General features: G+C 33.0%; 2 protein-coding genes across 3 annotated transcripts in view; both read right to left on the minus strand.

Annotated features, from left to right (window-relative positions):
• Positions 1–380: 380 nt before the first annotated feature.
• Positions 381–7,817, minus strand: LOC126830529 (heat shock factor 2-binding protein). The gene is made up of 10 exons (XM_050560925.1): positions 7,711–7,817; positions 7,111–7,200; positions 6,649–6,823; positions 5,794–5,897; positions 5,070–5,219; positions 4,147–4,279; positions 2,084–2,207; positions 1,707–1,810; positions 1,340–1,440; positions 381–488 (listed from the first exon to the last, which is right to left on the minus strand). The coding sequence occupies exons 1-10, from the start codon at positions 7,747–7,749 to the stop codon at positions 381–383; spliced, it is 1,128 nt and encodes a 375-aa protein (XP_050416882.1). The 5' UTR covers positions 7,750–7,817.
• A 2,713-nt stretch (positions 7,818–10,530) lies between these two features.
• The window catches only part of LOC126829714 (protein c-ets-1-B), an 87,903-nt gene continuing 74,311 nt past the window's right edge, over positions 10,531–24,122 (minus strand). For both annotated transcript variants that reach the window (XM_050559807.1, XM_050559808.2), the window contains 2 exons: positions 23,595–23,852; positions 10,531–16,510 (listed from right to left, as the gene is read on the minus strand). In XM_050559807.1, the coding sequence (XP_050415764.1) occupies positions 16,167–16,510; positions 23,595–23,852 (602 nt within the window). In that variant the 3' untranslated portion in view covers positions 10,531–16,166. The remainder of the gene's footprint in view (positions 16,511–23,594; positions 23,853–24,122) is intronic.

Below are 24,122 nucleotides of genomic sequence, written 5' to 3' on the forward strand. Positions count from 1 at the left end.
GGGTTGGATGGTCGAATGGTTAGCATGTGCACGCTCTATCATAAGGTCTGTCATTGAGTCAACTGGCATGGTTTCAAATCCCTGGTTGTACATAACAAGGAGTAGGGTCGCCTGTCCAACCTCATGGGTTTTCTCCAGGTCGTCTAGTTTCCTACCACTGCTAAAGACCCCCATGCGCAAACGAATTATTGAAATAAAATTGAACCATGTGTTAGTCCCAAATGACCTAGTTTGTTTTGAGTGGACGTTAAATCCTGATAGTTTGGGATTTATAGACAATTGTAATAAATATATGACTATGGAACACATAAAAGAGGGTTTACATATGCACTGAAATAACATTATTTGAAAAGATGCTTTTATTGAATACACATATCATCTCATGATTCATTGGAAATATTTCGAAGATCCATGACTATTTCTAATGCTATATCCTGGATGTTCTTGTCTCGGTCCACTGCTAATTGCTGCAAGTAGGTAGCAGGTAACTGGAAGAAAGAGTAAAGTCATTTCAAAAAATAATTCCATTGACTTTGAATCTGGATGTTAGCAGGGAAATATTCACAAAATGCATGATGAATGATTGCACAAACAAAAGGTACATACAAAAAATTGAACACTAAACAACTTTATAGAATGGGTTAAAACCTCAGGCACTCACCAGCACTACTTATGGTCATGTTTTATTGCAATGGTGATGTGTGATTGTAAGGTACAAGAATTTTGCATGGACAGCCGACCTGTCCAGCACAGCTCGGTCAGTGACGGATCATGAGGTCGTCGGGGCCCCGTGACAAGATGACATCCTACCACATAAAATGGTGGGCTGAGGAGTATATTTTAAGGAAGTGGGTCATCATTATTTTTTTTCTACAAAATATGAACAGAATTTGCCTCTGTTGCCCTCGTCATGATCAGTCACTGAGCTAGGTACACTTCCTTGTCACTGTCAGTCTCACTGGCGCCAATCCTACCGAACTAATGAAACGGTATTGTGCTCTTCTAGTGCCATTTTGGAAAGTACATAAAGTTTTATCAACTTTAATTTCACGAAGCCATTCTCAGACAAGAATTTACTTTCAATCTGTTTATGAAATACAAAAAAATTGCACATAATTTCTTATTGATGTATTTGATACATTACAACAACAAAGGTTTTATAAGGGGCTGAATTTTGAGTAAATTCTTAACTTAAGTCTGAGATTCTGAAACCGGGGCCAGATTATGTTCACGTTAAGAAATAGATCTCCGTCTTCATTAGCCCAGTCGGCGCGGAAAAGTAGGACTATAAACCCCATTTCATTTCAGAAATAATTCTAGAAATGGTAATATAACTTACCAGCTCACGTAGTTGATGAACTATATTTATATTATCTTCATCAGATATGAGAGACTGGATAATCCTGAGTGTATTCAGACGATTCTCACTGTCTGTTTCTTCTACAAACAAAATACCAATTATCAAATAAAACAAACTTTTATAGTATACAATTACTGACTTTAACAGGGGTAAGGTTTACAGCGATTTTCTTGTTATAAAATGCAATGATTAGACGCAACGTTTCAACAATGATAGGTGCAATGTTTCAACACTGGTGAGCGGTTGGGTGACCGAGTGGTTATCGAATAATAAGTATAAAATAATAAATAAAAAGTATATGATAATGAGTATATAATAATAAGTACATGTATAAAAGAAAAAGTACCTTGAAGATGCCAGGCTAAGAGAGACATGATATCTGGTTTACTACATAGATATTTCAAGCCTTTCTGGTTTATACTGATGTTATACACGCACATTAATATCAAACTGGAAATATATAAAACAAGCTGACATTAGGTGTTCTAGAAAGAGTAAGCAATGTTGGCAGACAATTCTTCGTGCACGATACCCACCATAGCGATTCGGTGCATCAGTCTTAATTCGTTTATATAAAATACGATGACCAAAGCTTCCATCTGTTCAAGTACTGTATTTTGATAACAAGAAATAATTACGGTATCGCCCATTCAAAACAAACCAGCTTATGCACCCAAAATATATGAAGCCCGTTTTAAAACAGTGTGGAAAAAATCTGCCTACTTTTTCAAGACCGCACTCTTTTTAACGGGAGCTTCTGCTAGAAAGACAGTAAATGTATCAATTAGTTGTCGGCCATGTTGATTTGTAATCAGGAAATTTCTGCCATACGCTGAGGCGGCTACATCTGAAACATGCAAGACAAAAATCATACTATTATAGAAGATGATAAAGTAGACAATAGTATACCATCGATTAGGGTTTGATCGACCAAGACAGCAGTCTTACTGTAATGGCGTTAAGCGCAACACACTGACGAGATGACAAGATTAAAGATGGTAAGCGTAAGCGCGTCAAACTGGTTGTAAAGGTGACATGAGAATCGCAGTAACAGTACCATCAAGTTGGTAAGTGTGTCAACTAGACAGTAACCGGATCCTAAACCAGCGGCTGCCAGGCAGGATACGCCCACATTTTCGAGAGATGGATAGAGAACAAGCTAAAAAGAAAGTTATTTTTCCTACAATCGAGGGCCATAATTCAGGAAGTTACAATTCGATATGCTCAAATATCGAAAGAAACCGAGATTTTTGTGTTATAAACTTACATTTTAAGTTTCAACAAAATCGGATAAAAATTGTGACCTCTATAGGGTCCACAACCTTGATATCCCATATTTTTGGGCTATTTGAGAACGAATGGCGGCCATTTTGTCTGACAGTTTTGGGACGATTTTTACTAAATTCGAACTCAGCAGTCCTTAGGGTGTAACGGTGATATAATAATACGGTTTTTTTTAAATCGGATAAAAATTATGACCTCTATAGAGTCCACAAGCTAAAAACGCGATTTTTCGTACAATCAGGGGCCATAATTCAGGAAGTTACGGTCCGATATGCGCGAATATCGAAAGGAACCGAGATCTTTGGGTTATAAACTTAGATTTCAAGTTTCAACAAAATCGGTTAAAAATTGTGACCTCTAAAGGGTCCACCACCTTGATACACCATATTTTTACGCTATTTGAGAACGAAGGGCGGCCATTTTGTCTGTCAGTTTTGGGCCTATTTTTACGAAATTCGAACTCAGCAGTCCTTAGGATGTAACGGTGATATAATAATACGTTTTTTTAAATCGGATAAAAATTATGACCTCTATAGGGTCCACAAGCTAAAAACGCGATTTTTCGTACAATCAGGGGCCATAATTCAGGAAGTTACTGTCCGATATGCGCAAATATCGAAAGGAACCGAGATCTTTGAGTTATAAACTTACATTTCAAGTTTCAATAAAATCGGATAAAAATTGTGACCTCTATAGGGTCCACAACCTTGATATACCACATTTTTACGCTATTTGAGAACGAACGGCGGCCATTTTGTCTGTCAATTTTTGGCCGATTTTCACGAAATTTGAACTCAGCCGTCCTTAGGATGTAACGGTGATATAATAATACGGTTTTATAAATCGGATAAAAATTATGACCTCTATAGGGTCCACAAGCTAAAAACGCGATTTTTCGTACAATCAGGGGCCATAATATCGAAAGGAACCGAGATCTTTGGGTTATAAGCATACATTTCAAGTTTCAATAAAATCGGATAAAAATTGTGACCTCTACAGTGTTCACAAGCTAAAAACGTGATAATTTCGTACAAACAGGGGCCATAATCCATGAAGTGTCGATCCGATACATGCCAATATCTAAAGCAGCCTAGATCTTTTGGAGATAAACTTATATTTCAAGTTTCGTCAAAATCGGATAAGAATTGTGACCTGTAGAGTGTCCACAAACAAATTGTGGACGGACGGACAGGGGCGACGACAATATACGTCCACATGAAAATGTGGGCGAAAAAAAACCGGTAAGGGCATCAAACTGACGGCAAGAATACAACAAAGCTGATAAGGGCATCAAACGGGTTGCAAGCGCACCATAAAGCTGGTAAGTGCAGCATCAAACTGGCGGCAAGGGTACCATAATGGCGGCAAATGCATCAAACTGCGTTCTATCTTAGACCGATGTCCCTTTTAGTGGTTAGACGTTCACATGCAAGGGATTCAATATTTCTAGCTACATTATCTGTATAAGTTTAATAATGTTTTTTTTTGCTAATGGTGCTTACTTGTAACTGTGCCACAAAGAGCAAGTATAAAGTTGGTTTCATCTGAAGGTTCAATGGGCCAGTCATCTTTATACGCTGCCAAATACCCATCTAATGTACTCGATACAATACAAAAAAACTCATCAACTTTACTCTGTAACATGACAATAAATCAGTCATATTTATTACGACGTTGATAAATATATCTAAATTAAAGATTTAAATATAAAGTTGGTCGTTCTTGCTATAATAGTTTGAAAATAGAAACTGAAAAATGAATATATTGAAAATTTCAGTCGAATTACTCGTTTCTGAGCGAAGTTATCAGGTTTTGAAGTATTCACAATACAGTCTCAATTGTTACGATATTAAATAAAAGTCTCGATTATCCATTTTTAAATTAAACATTTAAATGCCGATCCACTGAAAATCGCGACCATCCGACGATGTCTAAAGAGTTGTTTATGGGCTTAATAATTTATATAAACTTTGAGATCAAATGAAAGACCTGCAATAGACAATTTTAGCTCTTACATAATGCATCTTTAAACTTATAGTAAACAAGTATAAAAGAAAATAGGAATAAATAAATACAAGTTCAACTACGTCTAGAACAGAGAGCCGCTGGTTGGGTTCGATCCCGGTGATGACCGAGAAAGTTCCCGGGATTTTCCAGCGTGGTTTCCCCTTAGTCAATGGTGCAGGGCCGGGGGTACGGTAAGGACAGCATCTAGCCGTTAGGGTGGGACGAAAAACTTCCCGTGTATACACTGACGTGCACGTAAAAGGCTGCTGCTTTTGGCACACTGCTATGTGGGACCATTTTTATTCACTAAAATATATCTTGGGAAAACGCGGTACTACGGAGCAAAAATGATTTGAGAAAGTAATTAACCGGGCTTGTTATTCGAATAAATTAGGCACAAGTGTACATGGTTGCTCACCCCACCCAAAATAGCTTCAATGCCTTCCTCTTTTCTGGACACTCTCCACAATAACGTACAACATGCTGCTCCTAAACTGGAACAATAATCCGACTGTTGACTTAGTTGTTGACTTAAATTCTGTAGATCACATCGCAACTGTAGGGTTTCCTGTAATTATGGAAGTTTGACAATAGAATAACACAAGAAAGGGATCCTATCGGGAACCGAAAAAAAATATCTTTCGGAGTATTTCAAGCCCAATTCTCACTCTTCAGGGGGTGATATGGAAAGTTTGTCTAGTCGCTCGGATAGAACAAAAAAAACTACGCCCACCCATGTACACAATAGCTTACACGTAAAAATTACCCTTGGCATTCGGAATTAGACACAGAGTATGAAACGCAGCAGCCCGGGCAACGTTTTCTCCACTAGCATTGCACGTGTGACCATATAAATAACCGTATGTTAGTCTCAAAATGACCGAAATATTGTGATGTCGAGACGTTAAACTCCATTCCGATCCTATATTAAGCTGTTCTATTGACAATTTTGTCAGTCTGGTTTGATTTTGTTGTTTGTCTTTTCGGTTTTGTTTTGTGCAGTGCGGTCCTCCTGCACTTCTATTGGTGTAATGACGTTCTGTTCTTCATGACTTCCGGTAAAAGCTTTACATTACTGATCCACTAATAGCTAATATTCATTACAATGTTTTAGAAAAAAAACAAACAGAAATATTAAAAACCTGTTTTTCAATCTGACATTCTGATACAGCTGTTTCACATCTGGCTTTCCAATGATGACTTTCTAATTCCAGCAGTTTCTGGCCTTTCCTCACACTTTCTACTTCTGAAAAATACAAAGCTTTTAAGTCGAATTCAGAATACAGTTTAATAAATTGCCTAGATACAAAATATTTCTGAATGTAGCTTTAGTTTATGACTAAATTTGCCAGGCCTAGAAGATCTGGCACACAAATTCCCTCACAATTAGAAAAGTCGGAATGAATAATACACCAAGAATCTTGCAAAATATTTCAAATATATATTCAAGGAAATTTATTCTCTGGCTGTAGGGGAAAAGCAACGGGTGGATGCGCATTAGTTAAAAAATGACGCCTTTTCAGCAATTTTTAACACTCTAGTTCACAAGTGCGAAACGTTTTAAACAGATATTTTTATCGCATGACCTTAACAGAGCTATTCGGACACATTACTCCATTCGACTAACCCGTAAGGTAAGTTACAAATCTGGTGTTGTCAATTGTCAGTGGTGCAGGACAGACGGCCTGGCAAGGGACAACGCATAGTCTTTCGGGTGGTACGAAAAACCGAGGTGGCGTGTACACATTGGCGAGTACGTAAAAGAACCCTTGATAGTTGGAATTCGAAATAAGAGTAAGCCGTATTGACGCTATCTCTGCAAAATTTCCCTCATATCACAATGTGTGCCGTATGTCAGTCTCGATTAGCCCTTTTGGTGCAGAACAGTAGGGCGTTAAAACCCGTTACATTTCATTTATATGCCTTGGATATGAACGGAATGGAGACAACTCTTCTTATAAAATAATCCCGCGAATTATAACGCTACTAGAACTAACCTTCTTCTATGGAATCAAATCGCCCAATAGATGTTATAAACTTTCTATTCAGTACCTTGGGTAGGTTCTCTTTTAACTGGGCTATTTCTGTAGCCAATCGCGCCAAATCGTTTTTATGAATTAAAATAAAATCTTTGTCTTTTTCATAAACTGTGTAAGGTATGTTAACTGGCGTCTGAAAGCACATTATCAACAAAATGATTAAAATAAAATAATGAGGAGCTTTACATATGGGTAGATAATATGGTCTATCAACATTAGAATTTCAGTTTTAAATTAATATCAATTTTTTTTATGTAATTAATATTTATTGTATGAGTAAATTAAAATACTTTTTAGCGAGAGTGTTGTATATTCATTGGTTTAAAGTTAAACATTGGACTTATTTATTATTAAAATATTTTGAATTTAATTTTTATTCAAGAATAACTTCAATATAAATAACAAGGGGATACATTTAACCTTTCTCTGTTTATTTTCATTCTGTTTAAACTCTGACCATTCTTCATTTAGACTTTTATAATTCTTTTCTACATCTTTAACAATCTCTACCTACAAAATAAATAATAAAATTAAAAATAAAATATTATGCCATAATCAATGTGTAGGCTAGAGGCATTAGGATAAAGGGTCTACAAGTCAACATGGGCGGAGTCGTCCGTATATCTTTCATTTTATTGGCTGAAATCATTCGAGGCTAAGCACGCGGCATGCGCATTAATTATAGGCTTTACCGGTGGGCTTCATCTGCGTGTATAGATTATAGATACGTCTTTCTGGTGATGCTAAATAATTAAATAATGGCTATGACTGAATTCATTAAGCGCATATGTCGGCCGGGTAATTTCAGTTTAGTTCGGGCAACTCTTCAGCCATGTGGGTAATGCGGGCTACCTGACAGTGACACTCGAAGTTGGAGTTGGAATGGAAGCTTAGGTATAGGCCGTATGTATTGACACTACTAAAAAAAAAGTACTAGTTAGTAGTACTACAGACAGTTACCTAAGATTTACTGGCACTTATCCCCTATTTCTCATTTTGTCTATAGCTGAATAAACTTACAAGTTTTTCCATTGACTTCTGTGCAGGAGATGTTGACATTTTCGCTAAACATGTAGTATGAGTAAAGACGTTCTATTTTGTGGCAAAGTGGGCCATAAAACACTTCGTCTGCCGTCGGTCGAAAATTACGAGTTATCTCCCCCACGACTTTACTCGCCTTTTACTCTGAAGAGTTTTAAAAGTTGGTGTGGCGCGTCAATTCCTTAATTTGTTAGCTCCCAAGTCCTTTTCAAACGAAACAGCCAAATAATTTAAGGGAACAGATATTTTGAATAAATGATGTCATTGAGTACAACCGCAACTACTTCTAGTTCTATGATGGCGTGTACCAACTTATTAAAAATAACATTTTTATTTTTCAGAATATATAATATATTGACTTTGTTACTTTGCAATAAATTCTAAAGAACCCAATATATATTGCACCTGAAAAGGTAATAATATTTGGTGTTCAGTTTCACTTCATTTCAATGCAGCCTTTATCTCAAGTTCATTTTTTTTAAGGTTACATGGTTGACACAATAAGTCTGAGACCGTTTTGGTGACTGTTAACATGGAGTTACCTCCCATTAATCAACATATGTACGCCAATCACCATTCAGTAATTGATAATGATATAGAATATTGATTTATTCATAAACAACTTTTGTTAAATATAGATCTAGTCCATTACTTTTGAAACATTCAGAAATTATTGCAGAAAATTCAGCAGAAAAATCCATTGGGTCTAACATAGTTCTTATTATACAACACAAGTCGATTTGCCAAGCAAAATCTTTTGGGACAAATCTTATCTGTGAGCTAAAAGCGAACAATCAAAGAACCATTGGCCCTTCTCATTGACGAATTTTTTGGTAAATATTTAGTCATTTGAGTGTTTAGGTAGAACGATCAAAAGAGTGATCAAGACCTGCCCTTGATAACACGCTCTGAAAGCAGGAAGTTTTCTTCATATAACGAATTATTATTATTTTTTTTTTTTAAAAAAAAACCTTCAACACTTTAAATGTAAATTTGGGTTAAACAGATAGCAATGAATTTCCGGAAATTAGCAAGTTAACTATTAGTGTATTAGTTTATACCGAATCGGTGTTTTAACAGTTGCTAGGCAAGAATATGTATTAGTTCTATAGGTTTGGCAGCCTATATGGTATCGCCTTCCCACGCAAATTAGCTACCGTTAAAATTCTGTCTCTTATTATAATCTTATCTTGTATACAGATTATTACAGAAATAAAACGCAGTGTAATTTATTATCATGTAAATTACTACCTACATCTCTTCACGAGCACATGCACTACCAATTACCTATACTACTGACAACAAGACTGATAAGGCATGTTGAAGAATGAGATAAGGCGAAATTAATATAAAAAACAATTTATTATTCATGCATTGCACTTTCACGTGCATGTTCAAATCTACTTCTCTTAATAATGATACATTATGTAAGATTTAGATAAAGAGCTGGCCGTTCTTGCTATAAAAGTTCAAAAATAGATAATGCAAAATGAATATGTTGAAAATTTCATTAGGTGCGAAGGTAGTAGTTAGTATACATAATGTACAACACAGTACAGTACTCAAGAGACCTAGTAAATCTTGTAATAAAATATATCGAAAAGATCTGTAGCATCATGCAGAAACAAAACCCTCAGTGTAACGGATAATTCGCGATCTACATTTCCTCCTTGGTGAGCGTTTAGGGGAAAAAAAAGCCACTTGATCCCGAGCTCCTCTCTAACTACATCATGGCAAGGTTGGAGATAGATTCAACAACTGTCTTAATGCACTAGAAGCTATGTGGTCATTTTTTTCTTTGCACCAAATTAGAAATAATGTACTAGAATAATGCTCAATGAATAAAGGCGGATAGACCTGGACCGACTGATAAATATAACAGAAGTTTCCTTATTGCCCTGTTTTTGTGCAAATTATAGGCCAACTATTTTAATATAGTTTGTATTTATAAATGGGAGGAAACGTTTTCCACAGTACTACCGATAAATAACCAAATGAAATGGGGTGTAACGCCCAACTGTTCTGCACTGACTGGGCTAAGGAAGACCGGCCGATAAATAACACATCCCTCTCACAGATCTACTACAAAGTGTGATCAGTCACCACATTTAATATCTGACAACCTGAATTTAAAGAGAGAGAGAGAGAGAGAGAGTTTAACCCACTCCAAACAAAATAGGTCATTTCGGGACTAACATATGGTTCAATTTTATTTCTGTAAATCTCTTGCGCGTAGGGGTCTTTAGCAGTGGGAGGAAACCGGAGGGCCCAGAGAAAACCCACAAAGTTGGACAGGCAAGCCTACTCCTTGTCACGTACAACCCGGTGATCGAACCACGCCAGCTGACTCAATGGCAGACCTTATGATACAACACCAACGTGCTAACCATTTGGTCATTCAACCCCCCACCAGAATTTAAAGGGTGCTGCTCTGTTTGTGAATTGATATCGCAGACAACAAAGGGGAGTCAGCCACTCACTGACCTCAAAGAGTACCCAGTGTAGTAGCTTACTGGATGTTCCTCTTGATTTCAAGCTTTACAGTAAAATGTAAAAATAATAAGGATGAAAAAACACACAAATGCCATTTGTTTCAGTGTGCTTATATTGAGACACATACATACATCTCACCACCCAGCTTTTGTCTTCATGTTGCAGCAGATCTGATAATATCAATTTAACACTTTCTGTTAAAGTGCTGCATCTTTTTGTGGGGAGCTTTACACATTACAATAACTTTATGCTTCAGCATATTTGTTTTGTTATGAATATATATATATAGAAAATAAAAACAATGTGTTATCAATATAGTGCTTTTTATTTGAGAATCCAAAACCTGACAAAACTTGGAGGAAATATTTATATAGATGACGGACATAGTATAAATGGTAGATATTATATATACCACAGTTTGATTGATATACAACGCTGTATAATTATATCACACTATAATATATTCAATTTACCAAAGTGCAATACACTTAATTCTCATATTACACAGTAGTGACATATTGAATATAAGGCACTGCAAAGTAATATACCATGGCAATATATTCAATATACCACACTGTACGACTATACCAGAATGTAATACAGTTTACTGTCATAACCATAGTTATCATGACAATTGATACCATATAGTTGTTATATACTTCAGTAATATATTTACCATGGTAATAATCTCAAACTGTGGACCATTAGGTATACCATATTGTGACCAAGGCAGTCTATCACACCCCAATAATGTTACACAGTGAGATGCCACTACACTACTACCATCAGTAATATATAACAATGTGACTATAAAGTATGTGATATTCCACTGCAATGCATATTAATGTTATACCATAGTAATCTATTAACTGCATTATATACCATAAATAATATATTCCACAGCATTGTATACCATAAATAATATATTCCACAGCATTGTATACCATAGTAATCTATTGACTGCATTATATAACATAAATAATATATTCTACAGCATTGTATACCATAGTAATATATGACACTGCAATCTATCTTGGCAACATATAGCAGCAAACATGATGTTATAGTATATTGGCAGAACAATAAACACAATACTGATCTTATTACAAACAGTAGTAAATATATTTTATATTTTTCAATATTATAATATTTTTTACAAACTTTTTATGTCAAATATAAGGCAGTAAATGTAGTATTAGTATAAATAGATCCCATTTTAACTTTATTGATGAGGGATGGAATTAATGAATCTCCCCTCCTGTAAAATGGAATTAATGAATCTCCATAAGGCAATGGAAGTTGTTTTAATATAAATACATTTCATTTTAACTTATATCTAAATTGGTGACGAGATTTATTCCATGACAAGAATGCATCTCCCTACTATTAATTAAATAAGGCATAGGTGTGATATATATCAGTTTCTTTTAATAACCAATAAATCTATATTTCAACTTTTGAAAATTGTTTTATAAGGCAGTATATTAAGAATATCAAAGCATAAAAACTTGTAAAGAGGAGTGGTACTGCTAAAATTTACAATATACACAAGACTTTGGCCGTGTTCATTTCTAAAACCAAACGGGTTCGAATCAGTGTTGACACGCACACTGATGGAATTTGAATTTGGTTAAGCTAATGAAATGGTATATTCGTTTGGAGCCTCACCAAAACATTATATGTTAATAATAAAGTACCAAACATCCACATTAATACAAATTATTTTGTAAACTATCTAAAGCCAATTTGGGATGCCGAATGAAAAACAAAAGGATGGCTAAATTGTATTGCTTTACAATTATCGTTTGTTTGTTCTTAATATATTTTGTTAGACGTTTTCTGCACAATATTCAAATATAATTACCATTATTTTTGATAGATAATTTTATATTTAATATAATACGTGACATACAAATACTGTTTTATCACCGGTTCTTAAAGTAAAAGGAAATGACTTTTATAAAATATGATCAGATGAATGGCACTGATTTATTTCAAAACAGATATTTCATTATCCACCGCAATTTAGTTTAAGAGAAAGATCAAGTATTTAGCAATCAACGGAACATCATAAAATCACCGTAAAATACATTTACAATATTGCTTTGTTTCTTAAAATTCGTGCCAACTTATGAGATTGGATATAAAATTTTATTAAAATACTGACTCAATTACGAAATATTTGTCCCTAAAATATCATACACACGTTTTATGTATCACTGATGTCTTGAATTCTTAACATAGCACTTTATATATTGGGAATGATACATAATGATATCTATTTGCAGGGCTCTGCTTTTCAACACTATCATCGGTCAGGTCTGGCTAACAGAAGAATGTGTCTAGTGGTAGGGTGGTGCTTGATTAAATTGAGAACTGATCTAAATTATACTTTATTAGATAACATTATGTAGTAATTATCAAATAGTTAATAAACCATACCTCCAGATATAAATCCACCCAATACCTACTACCCTCCTAGTGGGGAAAATACAGAAGTACATATGTAAAGGAAGTTGACTTATTATTTTTGATGTGTAGATATAATTAATTCTTCACTTAATTTCTGAAAACAATTATTATTAAATAATTTTTACATACCGGGTAATTTGCACTAAATTGAAAAGGAGCCCTGCATTTATATTTTTTTTTTACACATAATTATTTAATACTATAATATAAAAAGAATTTTTTTCTCATTTTTAATATTTTAAGCACTATTTTTATAGCATTTATATTTTAATTAATATTCATTTTTCATATATATATATATATATACACACACACAATGAAAAAACACCTTATACTGTATTTAGGTCAAGGTGAATTATACACTTGACTTACCAAAATAAAATAAAAGTACAATATTTAGAAACAAAATATTTCATTTCAAACAAAAACTCGCTAAATGCACCTCATGTATCGTCATCTTAGAATCTGAAGACATTTTCTCAAATAAGAGATCTACATACATACATAATATATTCCTGCTCAAATCAAACATTGTTATTTCAATCATTTCATGATTCGTTATTGTTTTCAGCTTCAAAAAGGTACACTTTAATTTCAAACGTTTCCTTTCGATTCATTTGCATTTGAGTTGTTTGTATTCCACTCTTGGAGGTATAAACAAAGGGAGTAGATCGTTTTTGATTCTAGTTCTTCCTTAGAAGACCTTTCCAAACCCCTTTTTGACCTTCTAAATAGTAAAAATTTCAAGAGAATACTGATCAATGTTCAAGTAGCTTGAATTATTTACTATTTATTGTCATTTAAGGACGAAAAGAAAGAGGGTGGAAAAGCCTTCTAACGAAGAAAAGGTCATTAGGAGGTCACCTCTCCTACCTCTGCATTTCATTTGGGCAGTGAAATATTTGATAAATATTTAAATCTCTCAAAATTCACTGCAATTTGAAGTCATAATTTTTAAAGGAGAACTCTAACCACTGACATTTAAAATTATTATATTTTATTCATTACCTATTTTTAAAGAAGTTACCCTTTATCATTATGTCACAGACAACTTGGTAATTTGTTAATAAGAAGCGAAAGGGTTTGTGCTTCATGTAGTTCGTTTTTCAAATTATTCTACTTCTAGATAATAAATAAAATATTAAAAAAATGAAAATAAATCAGCAGTGGTTCTCCTTTTAACAATGATTATAAGTTACAATCAATTTTAAGTGATTGAAGTTGTTGTCAATAAATCTGCAAATATGGCATGTTTTCACTTGATCATCAAACCAAAGTGAAATATTTATCCGTCCAAATAAAATGCTGTGAAAACAAATGTTTTTTTGTTTTTTCTTAAAGAGATATATAATCAGTTCAGCTTAGCATTATGAGATCATAAATGTTTCAAATTTTTACATTTTTTCTTCGGGGAATGTTAAATTGCTATCTGTTCCAAAAAATAATATTTACAAAAGTTACAAGCAAGCAAAATTAAACAGCATAGAAATCTTTTAATAATATCTGTTGGGATATTGTTCAGAGAACACATATATCAAACTTCTAAAATCCTTAAAAATTCTAATAAAAAGAAATTTTAAGAACTGTTGGAAAACTGTACTATAAATCTTTTAAAATGTGAAGATTTTACTTTTTCGGAAAAATGTCTGACAGATGCAAAAAATTTCCAGACTTAGCTTTAATAATAATAGAAACGATTTTTAGATGACTTTGGAAGTTTGATAAATCTGCCCTCTGGTTACTTCCCTGATTTTCTAATAACCATTAAGTTCAATTTTTCTTTAAAGGACAGAAGGTTTTATTATGCAAATATATTTGCTTTTTCATCCGCCCATTTTTCATTATGCAGTTTTTAATTTTTGCATTACAGAAGAAATGTAACATCTAATTTAAAACTTGGGAAAATTACATGTAGATAAAAATTCCCAGTTTTAACTGATAGCAAAATAACATTACCTTACAAGGAGTTTAACAATTTATTTCTATTTCACCTGAATGGATTAGGACATTTTAATTTAAATAACTTCATGGAAGGAAATTAGAAAATTTACAGATTTAATTAGTCATTATTATATTACAAAATTTCTGATGATTATATTTATTCAAAATTGTTCTATTTCACCAATTACAAATTTGTTAACATTAATCCAACAAACAGCAGGAATGCTAAAATATTCTAAAAATTTGAGTTATATACTTGTAAAAAATACAAAATTCTTAAATGCAAATTGTTTTTAAAAATATCTCCATATATGGCAGTTATCAACAGACTAGTTAGTACACTCTAAAATGACATGTTCAGTTTTACAACACAAAGTAGTGTTTTAAAGACTTTCATGTTTTACATAAATGCTTACAAAAATTTCAATTATTTAAAATCTTACAGGAACTAAATGATCAAAAGGTAAAATGTAAGAGTGAATAAAGAAGGAAAATTTTTCTTCTTCTAATGGCACCTTATAATAAAACAGAGATTAGGTTATGAAAAAATGTTTTTCATTTACAGGGATAACAATAAAATATCTTTATATTTGTTGAATGGATGAATGAATGAAAACTTATGATTGAAAAAGGTTTTTTTGCACAAATTTTAAATGAATTTGAATGATAATTTCTGACTTAAAGTCATTTGCTTAATGAGAAAAGATTTTTTGACTGGAATCATATCATAGATTAAAGGCACTGTGCATAGAGGTCATAGATCAGCAGCAAAAAAAAAAAAAGGAGAAAACAGCAGAAGGCAATAACCTTGAACTTTTAAGCAAGGCACAACGTGATGCCAAATATGGACAAAGAGAATAAAACAGATTATATATATATATATATTTTATATAAGAAATAAAGTTTGTGTATCTTTATATAATTTTAAAATCAATTTTTACAAATATTATAGCTTCAACATGACTATAATGATTGGTACGAAAATAATTCCATTTATGATTTTGGTTAAAAAATAGCAAACAATTGATATAGATTCTAATGAAAGATTACATTCGCAACTCCAGCTAATTATTCAAATCATGGATTATGTACAAATGAATATAAAATTTGTTCCTATGACAACTGAGATTACTTGTTACTATGACAACAGATTTGTAAAATTTCAGCGTATTTTTATATATATATAGTGTTTAACAATGACTACAGTTAGATCAACAGTAAATAACATTCGCATGTTCCAATAAAAACATTGCTTCTTTAAAATACTATACATTTGAAAACAAAAATAACAGTAAAACGTAATTCAATTGGTCAATTTCCAAAAGGAAACAGCCTATCATCCGCTTTGTGCAGACATTTTTTAACATCACACCTCCATAGTAACTGTTGCTAGTAGCAACCAAAAACAATTTGCCATTATTATAGAGATTTGAAATCTCCGTTATGTCCAACATAGGCCTTATAAAGCCTTTTTATACATTCTTAGCGAATATTTGAAACATTTCTTCCCACAATACACTACTCTTGATTCAATCGTCTTCCTTGTCTTTTTGTGGCTTGATGTCGCAGGCTTCAAACAACTCTTCTGGAGTGTATCCCAGAAGACTTTGTAGGTCACAAACAAAGCGATATACATAGCGTTTACCAGCTGTCTTATGAATAATGTTTTTATCGTAATAGTAGCGTAACCCGCGACTTAATTTTTCATAGTTCATCTTGGGTTTATTTTTACGATTTCCCCAGCGACGGGCAACCTCATCAGGGTCAGAAAGTTTGAACTCCCAGCCGTCTCCGGTCCAGGATATAAAATGTTGACAGGATTTGTCTGTTAATTGTTCTAGTAAAAACTGCCACAATTGGATTGGTCCACTTCCTGCAAAATACAAAAAGTAAAACAAAAATTATATGAAATGCATGAAATGAAAAAAGCATCAGGCATAGTTAGAGGGTTTGAAGTGGGCTCAGTCCATGGCAGTCTACAGTCCAAATGTAAATTATGAATTCGTTTTCATTTGGATTTCTGACCTAACTATTTGATTCTAAGTACTGTTTGCACAGATGTAGTTGAAATAAGTCAATGACTGACAGAAAGCCTGGCCTGGTTGCTAATTAGTTTCAGAGGCAGTCATGTAACTCAATTTCATCTTTTTATCTGTCAGAATTATCTGTTGAAAAAATCTTTTATATCTTTAAAAAAAATATATAAACAAATAAAATAGTAAAATTTGAATGATGTGACTACTATTCATAAATATATGGAATTGGCAACACATTTGAAATGAAATGAAATGGGGTTTAACTTCCTACTATTCTGCACATTCTGTTTTGATATGCATGTAATACAAGAATGAATTGCACCAGATTTTATGTCAAATTGACACAATATTAGTATTGCAGTATGTAAATCGCAACGGCATGAATCAGAATTCTAAAATAATTTTATCAAGACATTTTTTTCTCCCCACATTGTATCAATTCTAAAGGTAAACCATTCTTGCATTGTAGCGAATAACAGGCTTGCACTCAAAACCACTTACCAATTTATAAGTTTTACCAAATATAAAATACATTGACATAAAGATTGCCTTCCGTTAAACGCAAAGTTTATCGCAACCAGACAGACGAACAAAGAACTGACATATAGTCAACTTCTGTTTATTTCAACGACCGTGTGCAAATCATTTAAAACGGCTGAAAATCATTGAGAACGAAATAACAATACGCAAAGTCATTTATCCCATATGAGCTTTGTTAAATGAAAGACGTGTAGCGTGGACCAATAGAAATAAAGATAACAGTGGTGTGATGTCAGGTGACATTATGCAATGTACACGCACCATGGTGATATTTAACAGATGTGATCAACGTAATATTATTTATAAACTTCTAAATTTAATCTGATGCAATTCTACTTCGTATTTTAATTCAAAAATTGTATTTATACAAATTTTATATTAATCAATGGATAAACTTAAGGAGCTAAATCGCTAATATTTGGAACCTAGAAATTGACACAAATGGGTCGAAACGCATATAATAATGTAATATGAATGTATATAAACTGATTTACATTCAATCGTTTCTGTTTTTATTGTAATATCTAATCAGTTATGCTCAGCGAAATACGCCAGAAGTCTCAGTTGAATGGCAATCTATAGCGTCTGGTTATTTCAATCTACGCCGAAAGTATTTATTGTGCATGCTCTCCAGATAAGAATATGGCGTAAAATATTGGATATCCCCGGTAAGATCACAACATCAATATTGATTTAAATCGACAAATAATTCATGTTTTCAATGTTGAAGACTTTGGATGATACTGAGTTACAGACTTAGCTACTTTAATTGATATTTATGAGTTTAAAATAGGGATATATAATTTCCTAAAAAGCATACTGTTTTTAAGAAATGCTTCCAAGTTCTGCAGAAGTTACAAATTTTAGTAATCGCTGAATGGAACTAAATTAATCAATGTTTCCAAACTGAAATTTTTTGGGAAATTTAATTGTTTCAGATTTCAGAGTATTTTGTACACTAATCAATTAGTTTAATTTCCCCAAAGATCTATATCTTAGGATTCTAAAAAGATAGTAAAGTATTATGAAATTTAAACCAACTAAATAATTATCAAAATACTGATAAAACCAGAATTTCAGGTTAGTATTAAAAAGTCTAACTTTCGTGGGGGATATAGAAGAAGAAAAAGAGAAGCTGTTTTAAATTTCACCCATTTCAAATCTCAAGTTTTCTGTTTTAAATTATTTAATTTAGAATTCAAGTCAAATTAATTAGAGTTTTACAAGGTTTTAAGCTGCAGTCTCTAAAACAACTGGCGCCAATTTCTGTGTAATCTCACCCCATCTAAAGGTTGAAATAAACCCCAGAAAGTGTGGGGGCGGGAGCATCATTATATCTTTAACATCAACAAGGTCTGAGGATAAATTTTATAATTTTAAACAGCTTCAAGTATCGTGGATATGAACAGTTGTGCAGACCTTTTAAACGATTTTAATCGAAAAAGAAAAACAGTACAATTCTTATGTAATTGCAGATTTTAATCCTCTCGCTATACGATGTCCACATAATTTTAGAATTAAAAATCATGCAACATAGAAAGTTTAAATTTTTATCTGCCAAATAAAACTCTATCATCTTAAAATGATCAACTAAAAACCATTAAAGTCTGAAACTTCAGACTCTTTCATAATAAAAGTCTTGAAATATTAAAACGTAGAATCCTTATTTTATTTTCTAAAAGTCTGTTATTTACTGATCCTAAATGAGGCCATATATCAGACTACTGTTTATATGTACCAACTGTATTTGTTCTCTCGACCCTTTTAACTATATTTATATGTATATGTGTATGTGTACTGTATATATATATATATGTATATGCGGAGACAGCTGTATGAAGCTGGATGTTAAATGTATAGCGGTAAGATTGTGGCAGCACCTGTGTTGAGCCGCGGCCAACTGGAGCATCATTATCTCTGGGAAAATAGGTTTAATGTTTTACGGCTTAAGTTTGCTTTACTTTTTATTAAATTATCTGGCATCCAAGATGAATACTAAATTATTGTGCAATTTGGATTTATTTTATTGTCTAAATACAAATGCACAACAAAATTAGTTATTCATGATAACATGTCTTCTGAACTGAATGGGAAGTTACATACAATGTTCTAGAAAGAGTACTAACATCCCTTACTATTTATAGCTGATTACCCCAACATCAAATAATTATATCCTATTCTATCAATAGCACTGATCGTCATTAAAGATATTGTGAATCCCTTGCAAATTAAAATATTGTGGAAGTTAAATCTCTTAACAGAAATATCAATTCAAAAAAAGTTCTATTCCATGATGAATTGAAATTTTTGTAACATTTGATAGCCTCTGTTACCAATATAAACAAGACAGTGGCCCCCTGTAGGTGATTGGTAAAATCTTGTTGGGTATCCTTTTAATTCGATTAAATCCAAGCCATTTTGTTTTTGTTTTCTTAATTAAAGGTTAAATGAACAATTTGGATTAAGCTGTAAAAAATTATATATTGCCCGCAAATGATCAGAGGCTTTTTTGAAAGTAAGATGATGAAAACGACATTTGGGTAAAATTCAAAATAATGCGAAACTTTAAAAAAAAACAGATTTCCCTAAATAGCTACTTATTAGTTCATATTAACATAGAACTTTATTATTTTTTAGACCTGATAAAAGAATTAAATGGGGTAAATCCTGCAAGTAAAACACAGCTTCATAACTTTATTTCATGCTAGAAACTAACTAATTAGCAATCACATTAATCTTATTTCTTTTAAGCAGTAATTTAATATCCTTAATTAGTTCAAATTCTACCAAAAGTTTTTCGAAATCAGTGGGACGGAACATGTTGGCACCTCATTGCAAACCTTTACAAAAACAACGACCTATATTAATGGATTTTTAATTAAGTTCATCGTCATGGAAATGCATTTTTTTTTAATGGTTGGAATCTTGTTTATTCTAAGGTGAAACAAACTTCAGAAATATCACCATTTTTTAACCGTCACTTTAAATAATTGGTCTGGCTACAAAGTTTTAAAAATGTTTTTCTCGTTTAATTAAAGGATTCTGAAATAAAAAGACATTTGGTGAATTTGTCTTTTAGACAATTTACAAGAAGAAAAAATTAATCACCGAAAAACTTGGTAATAATTTTGTTAATTTTGAAATGACACTTCCGGTAATATAACGTCAGAAAAAATATTAGGTACATGTAATAATGTCAGCACCTTAAGGTTTGGGTTTTTTTTGTTACATGATAATATATTATATTACTAAGCTACACCAATAATCTAATCTTTCTTTTATCTACAACTGTGTGCATACTGTTCTCGTTTCTCTATTTTGAATACAGCTATCATGTACTTGTTAAGAATACGGAAAATTAACATTCGAAAATCTGAAAATTTACATTAAATGATCCACACCTTTCTGTTTATTTACTAGATAAGCCAGCAGCATTGACTATAATCCTCGGTTGGTTGGATTTTTCATACTTTAAAAATGAAATAGGGGTTTAACATCTGATATTTCTGCACCAACTGGGAATATTCCATGCAGTGTGCCGTAAGGGCAATTTGAGAACAAAATCACTACAGTCTACTCTTTCTATTGTCAGGAGATCTGACCAATTCTGCCAACAGGACATCGGTTTTTCATCCCACTCAAATGACTATACACTTTTCCTTGCCAGGCACCCGCAATAATACAGAGAGTGAGAAAGAATAAAGTCGAAATAAACCATGATGAAGGGACCAAGTTGAAAAAGACATAAGTTTTATATTTTCTCGGAGTTAATCAGTTACAATACAGTGCAGAATAATATTTATATTGAATAATGAAAACAAGCCGAGGACGACAATAAGATCTTCTTTAACTATTTATATAATGATAATAAACATGGCATCGTTTCCACATCCATGCTACGTATTCTCAGGACATCTTCACCTTTTCTCTCGTTCTACCAGGTGTCTCTAGTTGTATGTTGTTGTTATAACAACTCGCGTTTCATTGTTAGATAATAACTTATATTTCTACACTCTCTCGGTTTTCTACTCACAGATTAAATTCATCTTATTCCTGTAATTCTTGGATATACAGATTAACACCAAATGTATATCATGCTTTATTTATAAAGATTGGATTGGATTTACGTCTCGAGAGAGAGATGGGGTTTAAGTTGAAAACTCACTTGACGCTAACTAGGTCCTTTCAAGACTAACACCTGGTATATTTTTATTGCAATGAGTCACTTTTGCACAGGGGTCTTTAGAAGTGAGAGGGAGCCACGGTGGCTAAGTGAGTAAGTTGCAGACTCGCTAGCCTGAAGGTCGTGCGTTAGATCCCAGTGTTGGCCGAATAAGTTTATTAGGATTTATTGCCGTGGTTTCCCCTTCTCAGTGGTGCAGGACGGAGGGCCTGACAAGAGATGAAATACCGAGGTCCTGTGTATACACTGATGTGCAAGTAAAAGATTTCTTGGCAGTTTGAATTCGATAAAGAAGAGTAGGCCGTAGCGCCACTGTCCAGGCAAAATTTCCCTTATAGCACACTGTATGGCATATATCTGTCTTCATTAGCCCAGGACATTAAACCCCATTTCATGTCACTTTAGAAGTGGGAGAAAAGCAGATTACCTAGAAAAAGGTGCACAAGGTTAGGCAGTCGACCCTAAATCAGTTACTCCTAGTCAAGTACAAACCCAGGCTTTACGTTACCAGTTAGACCACCTGGCCACAATATCCCCCTGTGGATGAATTAGTGCTGTAGACGAGACAGAGTGTGCTTACTCCATCCTAAACATATGCTTTTACTTTGCATTAAATGGGGATGCTTGCAACGGCTAACAAGTAAGAAATTCTTCTCTGCCCACGTTTAGATTCATTCCCAACATATTGTAGTGGAGAGGCCTGGCCCTAATTTCACAAAACATTCTCAGACTTAAATTTAGAATTTACTCAAAACTGTTTGCTGTATTTTAACTAAAACATAGTCCTTGCGGTTTTAATGTATCAAATACATCAATAAAAAACTATTCGCAAAGTTTTGAATTTCTGGATCAAAGATATTTCTCATAAACAGTGATTGAAAGTTGAGTAAATTCTGAACTTAATTAAGTCTGAGAATGCTTTGTGAAACTGGGGGCCAGTACCCTCCTGATCAATTACCTAGACTAAAATAAATAGATTTCGTACCATGCTTTATCAGATTATCATTTCTATCAAAATCAACATCTCTCTGCGGTAATGGTAATAACTAGAATGACATTTATTTATTTCTGCCATTTATTGTTGGATCAAGATGTTTTGTTGTATAAAGAGCAAAAGATTTTTTTAATTCACCATGTCGATGTCTAGGAGGAGTATTTTTATAAAGTTTGTAACTCTATCTATGTAAGAAGGCTGGGAACATTTGTTTGGTATAGTATCGGCAACGATTTATCGTATTTTATCTCGCTCGTTTACTGTTTATATACCAAACATATCACTTTTATTCCACAAACATTTGAACACAACTTTTTCACACACTTTCTCATGTTTTTCCTTTTTTCTTTATATGAAAATAGAGATTTTTTTTTCTACATTTCTGCATGGCTAATTGAAATGTATTCCTTATTTCTTAAATTATACTTAGATGAAACATGCTAAAAAAATACAGCAGACAAAACAATCTTTTGTTTCTAAAAATAAAAAGTAAAAATATTGACCGCAATGCCAATCATTGCTAAATGTAAAGTCTTTTTTTATGAAAAAAAAAAAAATTTCTTTGTTTTTGTTAAAGTGACAAATTTTATTTTCATCTTGATACTCTGATTAAATTTGCATTATCTATATTACTTAGCTTGGCCAATAAGTTGTGTGTGTGATTCTATTGGGCAGTTAGTGTTGCACGGTCATTTACTTTAATCAAGTCATACTTCATCCTCTTCTTTAATGTTAAAATTTCAGTGTTTTTTGCAATATAAAGTAATCAAAAGTTAGTAGAAATGCAATTGACCATTACTGGATATTTAGAATGTAATTAATAACTTGTCCATTACATATTACATGCCTGTTACTTTGAACTGTGAACTGATTATTTTCCATTACACATTACCGGGGGGGCACGATATGACATTTAAAATACTTTTATGAAAAACTGATGACCACTCTCTAAGAATTGAATATACATGTATGTGTTCTAAGTTTTATAGGGAATTAGAATGGTTTGCAAAAGTGACCACATTCCAACGTAAATGTTGCGATTTAACAATACTAGACTTCTGGCATGTTACCCAGATAGCTTGTTAAATCTTTTTGAAATATTACCCTTTGCAGTGTAATAAACAGTGATTGTATCCTTACCAATGGAAAGTCACCAAAAAGTAACTGAATGCTGTCAAAAATCAACAATTTTTTTAAAACTTACCGGAATATCCTGCAAGAGCTGCCGCCTGGATCATTGGTTTATTTTGTTCGCTACCATCTGGCGTTCCGACTCGCAGATTATGGAAAGGTGAAGGTCCGAGACCAGTGCGTAAATCGGCTGCTTGCCAACTGTCAGTGAGATCTTGTGAGTGACCGTATTCCTGGGTAGACCAAGGTCGTTCTTGTTTTATACTAGGAACCGTCTGATAAGGTTGTTCGTAGAAATGTTCTTGTGGTGGGGTATCGGGCATATATTGACCTGCAAAATATTTGAAAAAATTCAATAAAATTAAAACTGATTTCAATAGATGGTGATTTATCTTTCAGACACAGTATTCCTCTAGTGCCGATCATTTTGTCAGACACATATAGTTTCTTCTCAATCAAAACAATGTGATATTTGCTAGTCCTATAGCACATCAACATTTTTAAAATTTTATTTCTTTTACGACATTAAATTACAAGCAGATCAAAATAACTAAAAGTAAAATTAAGCAGACTTAAGTACATTGTAATAGATTTATTTTTG

The sequence above is a fragment of the Patella vulgata genome, chromosome 8 (genome assembly GCF_932274485.2).
Source record: "Patella vulgata chromosome 8, xgPatVulg1.2, whole genome shotgun sequence".
Classification (NCBI taxonomy): Eukaryota; Metazoa; Mollusca; class Gastropoda; family Patellidae; genus Patella; species Patella vulgata.